This window comes from Psammomys obesus, unplaced genomic scaffold (assembly GCF_907164565.1).
Source record: "Psammomys obesus unplaced genomic scaffold, mPsaObe1.curated_primary_1811, whole genome shotgun sequence".
NCBI lineage: Eukaryota > Metazoa > Chordata > Mammalia > Rodentia > Muridae > Psammomys > Psammomys obesus.
Genome location: NW_026596057.1, coordinates 13,083,102 through 13,095,504, shown reverse-complemented (window position 1 = coordinate 13,095,504; position 12,403 = coordinate 13,083,102). Strand labels below are relative to the sequence as shown.

Sequence of the window (12,403 nt, the reverse complement as noted above, 5' to 3'; positions counted from 1 at the left end):
CTATCTATCTATCTATCTATCTATCTATCTATCTATCTATCTATCTACCTACTTACCTACCTATGTGTCTTTTACCTGCATTTATGTATGTACACCATGTAAACACAATGCCCATGGAGGTCAGAAGAGGACATCAGATCCCTTGGAACTGGAATTATAGGTGGCTGCAGACTGCCACGTGGGTGCTAAGAATTAAAACTAGCAAGTGCTCTTAATCGCTGAGCCATCTTTACAGCCCTCCAATTCCTTTTTTAATGAAACTACTTTTTTGTTTATGATATATATAGTATTTAAGCAATGGCAAGTAAACAACTTTTTTAAAAATGAGGCCTTTCCTTGAACTAATTATTTTTAATAACTATGCTTTAAGTTTGTATCATGACATGTACTGTAGGGTATGAACGCAACTAGATTTGCAGATACAAGCAGATCATGTGATACTAATTTAAGGAAGTAACAACTGTTCTGTTGGTAATTCTGATGTTCGTAGTGGTAATCTGTGAGTGAGATATAGATGTAAATGTCAGCAGTTAAAGACTGGAAAGAAGAGATCTTCTGGAGGGCTAACCCTTGTTCAAAACTGTGAAGTAACCATGCACGTACTCATTCTTACATAAAACTTGACTGGCAGTGAAGGATGAAACATTACTATATCTAGGTCAGAAATGGCGAAAACTTCTAACATCTGCCACAAATGGGGTGGGGATATGACCTCCTTGTAGTCTTTTTGAAGACAAATTTTCAGTGTTATGATGAAGTTTACTAAATCTATTCTGATGCAAACTTCCAATTTCAAATGCTTATTAAAATAAGATAGTCCTTTTCTTTCAGTCAGTGATTTATAATTTTCACAGGGTAAACTGTTAAGATTACTATAATACTTCATATTTTATTTATAATAAAATGAAAGACACTATTCATCTTGATTGAACAATGATCATGATTTTAGATATACTAACATTGGTACAGTATACACATGCTTTCAAACATAGATCTGTGGATGATGGTGTGATGAGGAACCCTACTGAAGGACTGAGTTAATTCAGTCAATGATTTTAGTAGCTATCAATAAATTCTGTTGTCTTTAGCCTTTAATCTTCTTTGTATCATTTGAAGCTACATAGAGTAATACTGACACTGAGATAAAGCAAAGCAAAAGAAAACAACAATGTGGAACTGAAATGCACTTACAGAAATAGGGTAGTCTACCATGGAAGTTACATTACCCTTAAATGAGCAATATCCTCACTCTACGCGGTGTTTAAACTTAATTTGTAGCTTTAGCAACACTTAACACCTCTACACTTACCTGTATGTCCATGATTCTGTGTTTATTAACAGAAAGGGTTTGGAAACATTGATGGAGAGTACTGGCTTGGACTGGACAATATTTATAAGCTTAGTAATCAAGACAATTACAAGCTGCTGATTGAATTAGAAGACTGGAGCGATAAGAAGGTCTACGCGGAATACAGTAGCTTTCGTCTGGAGTCTGAGAGTGATTATTACAGACTGCGCCTGGGAACCTACCAGGGGAATGCAGGGGATTCTATGATGTGGCATAATGGGAAACAATTCACCACGCTGGACAGAGATAAAGATATGTATACAGGTAAAACAAGCAAACAAACATGGCTGTACGATCACCACATTCTATGCATTAAATAGACGAAATTACTACAGTATTATATGCTTCTCAAATCTCAGAAAGGTTCAATGGGAAAAAAATAAAAAACGGTTTTCAAGATTTCTAAGGCAACTCCCACGTTCTTTGGGAAGAATAAGTTCTGGGGAAAGCTCCCCCCACCAAAAAAAAAACAAAAACAAAAACAAAAAAAAAAAAAAAACCCCTCAAGCTACATTCTCTTGGAAATGAAACTCTCCATCACATTTATATACTAGCTGGACACATACCATGTCAGAAATCGGAGATTCAATGGGAAACTAAATTTCTGCCCTTTTGAGGTTCCCTCCAAGAGGAAGCAAAATATTTCATTAGGTGGTGATTAATATTCTTTTTTAAATTTTTATTTTTATTAAGTAGTTTATACCCCCCCATAGCTCCCTCCATTCTCCCCTCCCGATCCCACCATCCTTTCCCCTCTCCACCCATGCCCCTCACCCAGTCCAGTTATAGGGGAGGTATTCCTCTCCTTCTTTCTGATCCTATTCTATCAGGTCTCATCAGGACTGGCTGCACTGTCTTCCACTGTGGCCTGGTAAGGCTGCTCCCTCCATGGGGGAGGTGATCAAAGAGCAGGCCAATCAGTTCGTGTCAGAGAGTCCCTGTTCCCATTACTATGGAACCCACTTGGACACTAAACTGCCATAGCTACCTCTATGCAGGGGTTCCAGGCCATCTCCATGAGTGGTCCTTGGTTGGAGTATCAGTCTCAGAAAAGACCCCTGTGCCCAGATATTTTGGTTCTGTTGCTCTCCTTGTGGAGCTCCTGTCCCCTCCAGATCTTATTTATTTCCCACTTCTTTCATAAGATCCCCTGCACTCTGCCCAAAGTTTGGCTATAAGTCTCAGCATCTGCTCTGATACCCTGCAGGGTAGAGCCTTTCAGAGGCCCTCTGTGGTAGGCTCCTGTCCTGTTCCCTGTTTTCTCCCTCTTCTGATGTCCATCCTGTTTGCCTTTGAGCATCTTAGCCTGAGTCCTCCTTCTTGATTAGTTTCTTTAGGTGTACAGATTTTAGTATGTTTATTTTATATTATATGTCTAATGTCCACTTATGAGTGAGTATATACCCTGTGTGTCTTAAGAAAATGAAACCAAATAATGTTTCTTGGTTTCTTTTTCTATTGCTGTGATGAAGACTGTGACAAAAGCAACTAAAGGGATAGAGAGATGCTGAAGGGATTCGTTTCAGCTCGTAACTCCAAGTTACAGTTCTGCATAGCAAGGAAGTCATGGTAGCAAAAGCTTGAGTTGGTGGCATTGTACCCACACTAAAGAACACAGAGCAACAAAAGCACAAACACTAGTGGCTCAGCTTGCTTTCTGCATTCTTACACAGTTGAGAAACCTCTGTCTAGGGAATGATACCACCCACAGCAGGCAGATGTGCCTGTGTCCATTCACTTAATCAAGATAATCCCCTAAGAGCATGCCCATAGGCCAACCTAACCTACACAATCCCCAATGAGACTCCTTTCCCAGGGGGTTGTAGATTATGTCAAGTTGGTGATAACACTAACCATCATATTAGAGAACAGAATATGGCTGTCATGAGGCCCTTAGATGAGTACTGTTTAGTAAGTTGTGCAGAAAAGGTTCTTATGAGATGACATCATCTGAATTAAAGCCTATCTGGGCTCAAAGAGGAAAAACATTTGGCTTTGTGGTAGTAATATCGCTCGAGTAGGAGGAGAAAGAAATAGTTTCCTAACAGAATCAGACCTTGCATATACTTTTACATTTACTCACCTATGTTTTTAAAATCAGATTTCTATACTGATAAAGAGATACCATAAAAACTGACTTAGTTTTCTATTCAGCTATTACCTTACCAAGGAGCACGCTGGGTACTATTTTAACTTATTTCCCACTGGCAGAAGAGGAAGAAGAGAGAGAGGACTAGAAAATGTACCTTTCTGTTTACAAACTCATTTAATTTTAGTTGGGCTATTGCTGGACTTCAATTTTCTCTCAAGTTCTACCATCTTCCTTAGTCAAAGCTGTCTATCTCCTCTTTCTCTTCCTGTATTTATTCTTATGCATATTTATTGCATTTATTTACTCTATTCTGCAGAAAATGAAATTTAAAAGTTACACAGGCACACACATGCACGCGCGCACACAGAAACACACACAACAGTGAAATGAATAAGGTAACTCCAGAGACGTAAGTAAAGAAAAGCAAACCAAGATAAACACTGCTGGCGGCAGTCATTCAAACTGCTCCAAAGAAAGCACACACTCTTGACAGTTTGCAAAAGGCCATCTACAGAAGAACTTTGACTTCAGTGTCTGTATCTCTCCTGCAGGAAACTGCGCCCACTTTCACAAAGGAGGATGGTGGTATAACGCCTGCGCACACTCGAACCTCAACGGAGTCTGGTACAGAGGAGGGCCCTACAGAAGCAAGCACCAAGACGGGATTTTCTGGGCGGAATACAGAGGCGGGTCATACTCCTTAAGGGCAGTGCAGATGATGATCAAACCAATTGACTGAAGACACACAGTCTCCCGACTAAATGACTTACAACTTCACTTCTTAGTTCCCCAAATGTAAACTTTACATGTTACTTTGCACAATTTATTTTTACAGGTACAGTTTGTAAAAAAAAAAAAAAAAAAAAAAAAAATGTACTGTGACTATAAGAATGTATCTGTGAATGTAGTTCCATATTCCTTCAATAAGCTACAGAAAATTATTTGTATGCAAATCCTTGTTATATTGACTGAATACAGGTAAATGGAAATATCTGCCACAATGTCAAACAAATCTTAGCTTTATTTTCAATCAAATCCAAATACATGTTCAAGATACTTAATGATTTATTTAAAAAAGATTGCTCTAACTTCCAATGGAAAAAACAATTCTAAGATTTCAGCCAAGCAGTTTATTTTATTTATAAAAACACAGACAGGAAATTAGAGAAAACTCTCTAGTTTTGCCATAGAAAATGTTTTTCCATTGAATAAAACTTTAAAATAAAACTTTAAATTGAATTTATGCTTTTCGCTTGTAATGAATTTCCTCCAGTAATTTAGAGTACAAAGTACAAAACATATCACTTTAAAAATGCACAAGTAACACCCTCAGTACTTAAATGGGAAATGCAGAAAAAGAAATTAATTCCTTGACATTCATGGTATGCTAATGCCAAAAGCTCCTGGTCTACACATTATGTAACAACAAAAGCAGTAGGATACTGATAACGCAAAATAGAATCATCAATATACCAAATTATTAATATAGCTTAATTACGATTCTAAATGTATTCATTACTCCCTTATCCCACTACAGTCCGGGGAATAACCTGGTTGCAGAGTATGCACCTGGCATGCTTGAAGGCCTGAGTATGCTTCATAGTAGTAGCAAAATGAATGAATGAATGAATGAATGAATGAATGAATGAATGAATGAAGAAATCTATTACTTGTGAAAAAGATTGGATATCTCTATAAGCTGTACACTTACAGCTTAAACAACTTCAACAATCAATTAAAGACATTTTCCTAACAGTGAGGATACAATAGCCTTAAAGCAAAATCAATAGGCCTTGGCAGGTCTAAACTGCTAATGGTACCTTACAGCATGACTAAACCTCAGTCCTATTCTGTCTACCTCATCTTCTCAATCAACACTGTTTTATTAGGGGCCTTCTAGAACACCTTCCTCCCAATAATATACTGACTTCTTAAAACTGATCATCCCTTAACTTACTTGCAAAGCTAAAGTTTTAAAGATGCGAGAGTGTGCGTAAGTAAGTCTACTTTTTTAAGTATATAAAAAACAACAAACCATCAAAATGGAACTAAAATGAGCAAGGCAACCTGCCCACACACAAAGATGGCTTAACAGGGACGGCCACTCACGCAGACAATGCATGCTCACAGATCAGTGTTTCTCACGTATCCAGAGCAAATGAAACCTCTAGTAAAGTTATAACCTAATACCACTGGCACTTTGCCATCTACCAGCATTTCACTTAACCCAAATCTGACAACAAAGACAAATTTTATAGAATTGTCACAGAATTAAAACAAAATAAGATGAAAGTAAACACATAAACTAGAACACAGAAATAAGTTCTCAAACTGTCTAACTAACGGATGCATTCTACTATGTCATAAAGCTGATACAGATTACTCTTGAGCTCCCAGAAAAGTGACTGAAATACCATCTGTGCTGCCACCAGGAGCCACATACAAGTCTGTGGCCCTAAGCAGCAGGAGTCTGTTACCATCAAAGGCCAGGCAGATGTCTCTGGTCTGGTCTGCTCCCTAGAGACATGCTGATATCTAAGAACTAGGAAGAACAGGCCCCACCCATCCCTGACCTGGGCATAGTAGGAGAGCTGGCCCTGGAGTCCTGAGAGCAGGAAAGCTGGCCTTGCCCCTCATTAGCTGCAGCACTCAGGAGACCAGGCCCTGGCCCTCACCTAGCAGCACAGTAGAGCTGACCATGGTGGGCACTGGTAAGGAGGGAACCAAGGACATGAGCATAAGAGAGCTGGCCTCACCATTTGGCTGCTGTGAGCTGACAAGAACAAGAAAGAGATGGCGTCCCCCCTCCCTACCCTGCTACTACCTACACCAGGCAGGAGGGCTGGCTGTGAGGTAATCAGAGATGGCTCTGGCTCTCACCTGCTGTAGTTCTCAGGAGAGCAGGCTCTGTACCTCACCTGGGCAGCATTGTAGAGCTGGCCGTGGACATAGGTTGCAGGTGAGCTGGCCCTGCCTCTTGTTTGCTATGCAGTAGCAATGGCGAGGGAGAAATCCCCACCCCTCCTCCCCTTTGTCCTCTCCACCAGCAGTAGGTGGCAGAGTTGACCCTGATGGGGTCATGAGAGCAGGAGCTGGTCCTGCCTGTCACCCTCATCTGCGGCAGCACTCAGGAGAAAAGGCCCTGCATCTCACCTGGGCAGCACAGTAGCACTGGCCATGGATGTGGAAGTTGCTGGTAAGCTGGCCCTGTCTCTTGCCTGCTGGGCAGTGGCACAGACAAGGGAGGAATGTCCGCCTTCCCTCCCCCACCCTTCACCATCTATGGCAGGCGGAAGAGCTGGTCCCAGGGTCGTAAGAGTAGGAAAACTGGCCATGTTCCTCACTGGCAGACCCTACACCTCAACTGGGCAGGGTAGAGCTGACTCTGGTTTCAGGGGTGAGGTGGGGACTATTGCTGGTGAGCTAGCTCTCAGGGCATAAGTGCAGGAGATCTGGCAGGCTGACTAGCTCAGATACCTCTCAGGCCCAGATCAAGGGCTTTGAATTGGCCCACCCCAACATCTATCCCATTGGTGAACTGCTGGAGTGCAAGATGGAGCGAGTCCTACAAATCCTAAACCATAGGATCTCCATGACACAGGGCAACAACAGGATATCTGAGAGGAGGCCCAGTAAGGTTCCAGTATTAATAGAGTATAGAAGTCAGAGGCCTTGTACTAGACCAATGAGTCACTGCAATGAACATTTGCAAACAAAGAAGTGTGGACAAAAGGGTATACTGTGTGGAACACACTGTGACACACTACAGCTTCCACAATGAGTGTTTTTTTCTGTTGAGGGGGAGGTTGCCAGGGTAGGTATGGGGGAGGGGAAATAAGTGGGACAGGGGTGTATGATATAAAATTCACAAAGAACCCATATTAAGCCTTAAACTTTTCACTAACTGGTAAACAGATTTAAAATCCACTATGGGAAACAATACACATCTCCTCCAACACAGGAAACTGAGCTATTCAGGAAGTATGGCTATCAGCCATATTCCTTGTTATTACGGCCACACTTAGTACTGCATACCCTGGGAGAGCCCTAAGGACAGTGCTGAGTAAGTACAGCTGCCAGCTGAGGTGAGCACCCAAAGGGCTGTAAACCTGCCACGGGAACACAGTACTGTGTCACAACAGAGATGAAAACAAATTTCCAGAACAACTCCAGGGGCCAGAAAGGGATCCTCTGACCCAGCGAGTATCTATTAAATATTTTTTTATTTACATGCTAATACCCCCCCAAACCAAACCAACCAGCCAGCCAAACAATCCAAAGACAAGTAAGGGCTTACACACGTGGGTTGAAAGGGAATGGATGGGAGTGGAGGGTTTGGGGGAAAAAAAAAAAAAAAAAAAAGAATCTTCCCCTGAAAATGTGACATTTCAGTTGAAATATAAAGGAGGATATGAAAAGAGCTGTGTCTTTAAGACTGAGGGAATTGTATCTCCGTAAGTCAAAACAGTTTACTTGATGTCTACGAAAAGGCTGGAGGGTTCACAAAAACTTCTATGCTCTGCTTCTCTTAACAGTGCCACGATTCTCTTACTTCCAGTGCTCAACTATGCCTTTCTCAGAACATATTCTAATCTGGTTGTGCTACTGCATTTTTTCCATTACATGAACTAAGCAGAAATGAGATTTAGAAAATACACATGAAAAAGTATTTACCATGTTTCACAAAATTAAATTACTTTTGAGCAATGTTCTAGTTTTCTCTCTGCAGCAAAGCAGAACTTCCATGCCAAATTCTTCAACAGGCCCCTTAAGATCACTCTCCAGTGACAAGGACAAATGAATGCTGCTAATGGTTTTTAGATTTAAAGCAACAACTTTCATATAAAACAAAATTTTCCTTGACATTTGCCAAACTATTCCTCTCTAGACAAACTGCATCCTTGTTTTAAGATTTTTTTTTTTTTAATTAGATTGTCCAAGTGAACACTTTTTACCTTGAATGGAAACCAACAGAAGAGATTGTTTTAAGGGAGAATGAGTAGAGTGCCAAAAGAGTATTTTCTAGTTCCTGAAATTTAGCCCACACTGAATTACTGACACTTTTGGCAACATGGAAGAATCTCATTACTATATAAATGCCTAACAACCATTTAGAAAAAAAAAAAAAATCTTTATAATGAATGGTTGGTCTTTATTACTAACCTAATGTTTTTTAGTTTTAAAATGCTTTATTAGTATATGTGCCTGGTGGATGTGGACATGTGCTGTGTGTCCCTGTCAGGCTGTGGTTCTCTTTTCCACCTTGCTATAGGTTCTGGACGCTGAACTAGTCTCCAGGATGGTGTGATAGGACTATATATGCCTGCTGAGCTAGTAATGGCCCTGAAAGCACTGTTAGTTTAGCACTCCTCTCTGCTATGGAACAGCTGCTTGGCATTACCCTTTCTCTCTGTATTACAGATCCCTTTAGTTGATGACACCCTTTCTGCAAGAAACTTACGGACAAAAGAAAAAACGGGAAGCATTATGAAATTGAGTATGAAAAGAACAGTGAAATCTTACTTTCCAACATCTTCAGCAGCTTCTGTCCCATCAAATGTACAGTATGTTGTAAGAACTTGTGTTTTGAAAGCTGTTCTATTTTCCATGAATAGAAAAGGATTCTAAAATCAAGGAAAGTTAAGTCCTGAAAACTCAAGACCTAATTAATTTCAAATGAAGTTAAAATTAAAAAATACCAGTATAGGATGCAAATTAGCAGTAAATCCTCCTCTTTCTACGTGTTTCAGTACTAAAGATCTGAAATGAAAAACAAAAATGAACCATTTGCCTATAGTACGAACTAGTCAATAAGTCATGTGAGGTTTACTTCATATTTTCTTTTTTAAAATATAATTTATTTAATTTTATTTTATGTGGATTAATGTGAAGGTGTCAGATCCCTTGGAATTGGTGGTACAGACGGTTGTGCGCTGCCATGTGGGTGCTGGGAATTGAACCCGGGTCCTTTCGAAGAGCAGACAGCGCTCTTAACCACTGAGCCATCTCTCCAGCCCCCTCATATTTTAAGAAAATCATGTGTAAGGGTTGGAGAGGTGGCTCAGGGGTTAAGAGTGCTTGCTTTACAAGCCTGAGGATGGGAATTTGGATGCCAACATCTATGTGACAAGCTGGGCATCTGGAAATGTCTCCAACTCCAAGGAGTCTGACACCCTTTAGGTACATATGTGCATATGTACTAAAGCAGTGTGCACACACATATAAACTTAAACAAATAATAAAACAAAAAGACACGTATGCTTTGACAGATCAAGTTTACTCAAATGGTTTGCTACTAAACAAAACTGTCATTACCAGAAAAGGACAATTTTCAAGCTGGAAACTAAACTGAGTCATAATTATATATGTGATTAGCTTCATTTGTCAAGTCTACCTAGTGTTTATATCAAATGTTCCATATCTTCTCATTCTAGAATAGATGTTCTTCACAGAACAAAGTAAGAATGAACCATATGAGAACTACCAACACATAAAATCATGCAGATGTTTAAATATATGGTCTCAACAGAATCATACCAATCCCCAACTACTTGTTTATAAAGTAACAGGCCTTCATCTGCAAAACTCAGTCTGGCCTCAAACTCATGATCCTCTCGTCTCTATTTCCTGAGTGCTAAGATATATGTATGTATCACATATTCAACTTCCCTTTGGTTTTTAATTTGTGCACATATTTGAAGGAGAAAGAGGTGAAATGTAACAAACCATAGGTTTGTATTTCAGTCCTATTAAATCCACAAGGGAGGGGACAAAGTCCATCTTATTCCTTGTTAGGTGTCTAGCACCAAGCATAGGGCTAAGTAAATGTTGGTGTCAGCTGAGACACTGAAAGAAAACTGCAGGCTGCAGAGCTGAATCATGCAAAATTTCCACACAAGTCCATTTATTATATTCAAACAGAAGTAAAAGAACACTGTTGAACAATGGGGAAAGCTAGAAAAAGACCATCTGATTGGTTCAATAACAACCATGTACTAGCAGGGTGTGGTGCTGCACACTTTCACATCAGGCAGAGCAGGTAGATCTGTGGAGGTTCCAGGACACCCAGAATTACAGCGTGAGACCCATCTCAACAGAACAAAGTTTCTACTCAACCGCTTACTTCTGTAATGTTCAGAAGTATACAATGGTGTGCAGATGTGGTTAGAAGATAAGATGGGGTCATTCTGCAGGAGAGGAGAAGAGTTCACATAAGCACCTGCTCACCTAGGAGTCAACGGAAGTATCTCAAGTCAACTGATTGGTATTTTAGTCTGTAAAAATTAAGTAGACAGACATACAGGCCTAGCCCAGAGCAGAGGTTATTAAGTAATATACGGCAAACCCTGAGGGAGCTCACTCCACTGAACTCAAGAGTAGAGTGTGAAAAAATTAGACATCTTTATATGGCTCCATATTTAAGAGACAGCAGCCAACGAAACAAAGCACAGAAATTCAGGAGGCGGTAAAGAAAGGCTGGGAAGAGTTTCCAGAGCAGAAATAACTAGCATCTTAATCACAAAATCAAGATGCAGTCTGAGAAGTACATAGAAGAAAACTTATGGAACACTGTCAAGTAGGTGAGGACAGAGACAACAGCACCCCAAAAACTGACAGCAGCAGTGGGGTCCTTCTCCTGGGGTAAAGAAAAAGACACAGTAACAGTGAAAAGTGAGACTCTAAGATGCAAGCGCATACAAAAAGAAAGGGAGCCTGGGCATTAGTCGAGACCAACCAAGACAAACAAACAAACAAACAAACAAACAAACAAACAAAAAGTTCCAGTATTTTCTGTATTTTCTACAAATTAACATCTTCACATCAGAGTTTTGACCCAAAGAAATGGCAGTTCAGGCCCCGAGGCTGGAAGAGAAGGAGCTGTCTCCAACTCAGCACCTTTCCGGAGGCTACTCAGTAACTTCCTTTTTCTCCGCATACACAGAGGTTCACAAATTACACAGCTCCGTGAACACACAAGAATGTATGCACACACACAGCTTAAACTTCTGTACTAAATTTCCACTAGAAAACGATTAGAGAACAAAGATCCCAGAGCTAGAAATAATAGCATAAGAATTAATTTGTCATTTTTCTCATTCCTAATTTTAAAAATTAACTTTTTCCTAGAAGGTGACAGATGATGGCATTTAATATTGAAAAACAAATTCAGTGAGAAGATAATACAGAATGAGTAAATTTTGAATTAGCAAGTTGAGCAGGTATACCTGGCAATGCTAGGAAGACACATTAGACAACCGTGGCTGTTATGGAGTCCGTGGGACTGTAATTCAGATTTCTACCTCTAGGGCCCTTGGTTCTCAAAGTAGGTGGGTTAAAGACATCACTTCACTCAAAAGGAAACAGACTGGAATCTAAGCACAGAAGAGCCTTTTGAGAATTGAGGGTCACCAATTCTCAGTCTAATGATCCTATATAACAAAAGGTTTATTTGTAAGAACTTACAGATCACGAAGACACAGTTTTTATAACTCCTTTATCCCTTTTTTTCCCCCAAATTACATTTCTAAATATGGGTACAGCTAGGCTATGATCTTAAAAAAAATGTGGTGGCCATTAACTACATTATGCTATGTCTTAAATACAGTGTCAAATACATCTCTACCCCACCAGAAGAATCCCAGGATATCCCACAATGTTCTGATTATCAAGTTTTCTCTGAGACCTCAGACCGCTGCTATGACAGACAGATGTTTCTATACCAGCCTCTGAGTCTGCCTTTTAAGTCACTAACCATGTAAAGACTTTAAAGATATCTGAAACAAATAACACTTATAATTATTCTCAGAAATTGCTCCCTTAAGTCTACTGCAAGTAACTACATAAACGGTAGAAAAGAGATGTGTAGTGGGATGAGAAACAAATGTTTATCAATTGAAGAATCTCGACAGAGGCAAACCAACTTATTTTGATGGATCTTAAATATGTATCACCCACAGCATTTC

At 39.9% G+C, this 12,403-nt stretch overlaps 2 protein-coding genes across 7 annotated transcripts in view; one reads left to right on the top strand and one right to left on the bottom strand.

Annotated features, from left to right (window-relative positions):
• Positions 1-4,673, top strand: part of Angptl1 (angiopoietin like 1) — a 17,204-nt gene extending 12,531 nt beyond the window's left edge. Inside the window, exons 4-5 of the mRNA XM_055624380.1 lie at positions 1,342-1,612; positions 3,992-4,673. Of these exons, the coding sequence (XP_055480355.1) occupies positions 1,342-1,612; positions 3,992-4,179 (459 nt within the window). The 3' untranslated portion in view covers positions 4,180-4,673. The remainder of the gene's footprint in view (positions 1-1,341; positions 1,613-3,991) is intronic.
• The window catches only part of Ralgps2 (Ral GEF with PH domain and SH3 binding motif 2), a 126,114-nt gene that overhangs the window by 48,196 nt on the left and 65,515 nt on the right, over positions 1-12,403 (bottom strand). The gene's annotated exons all lie outside the window — the stretch shown is intronic.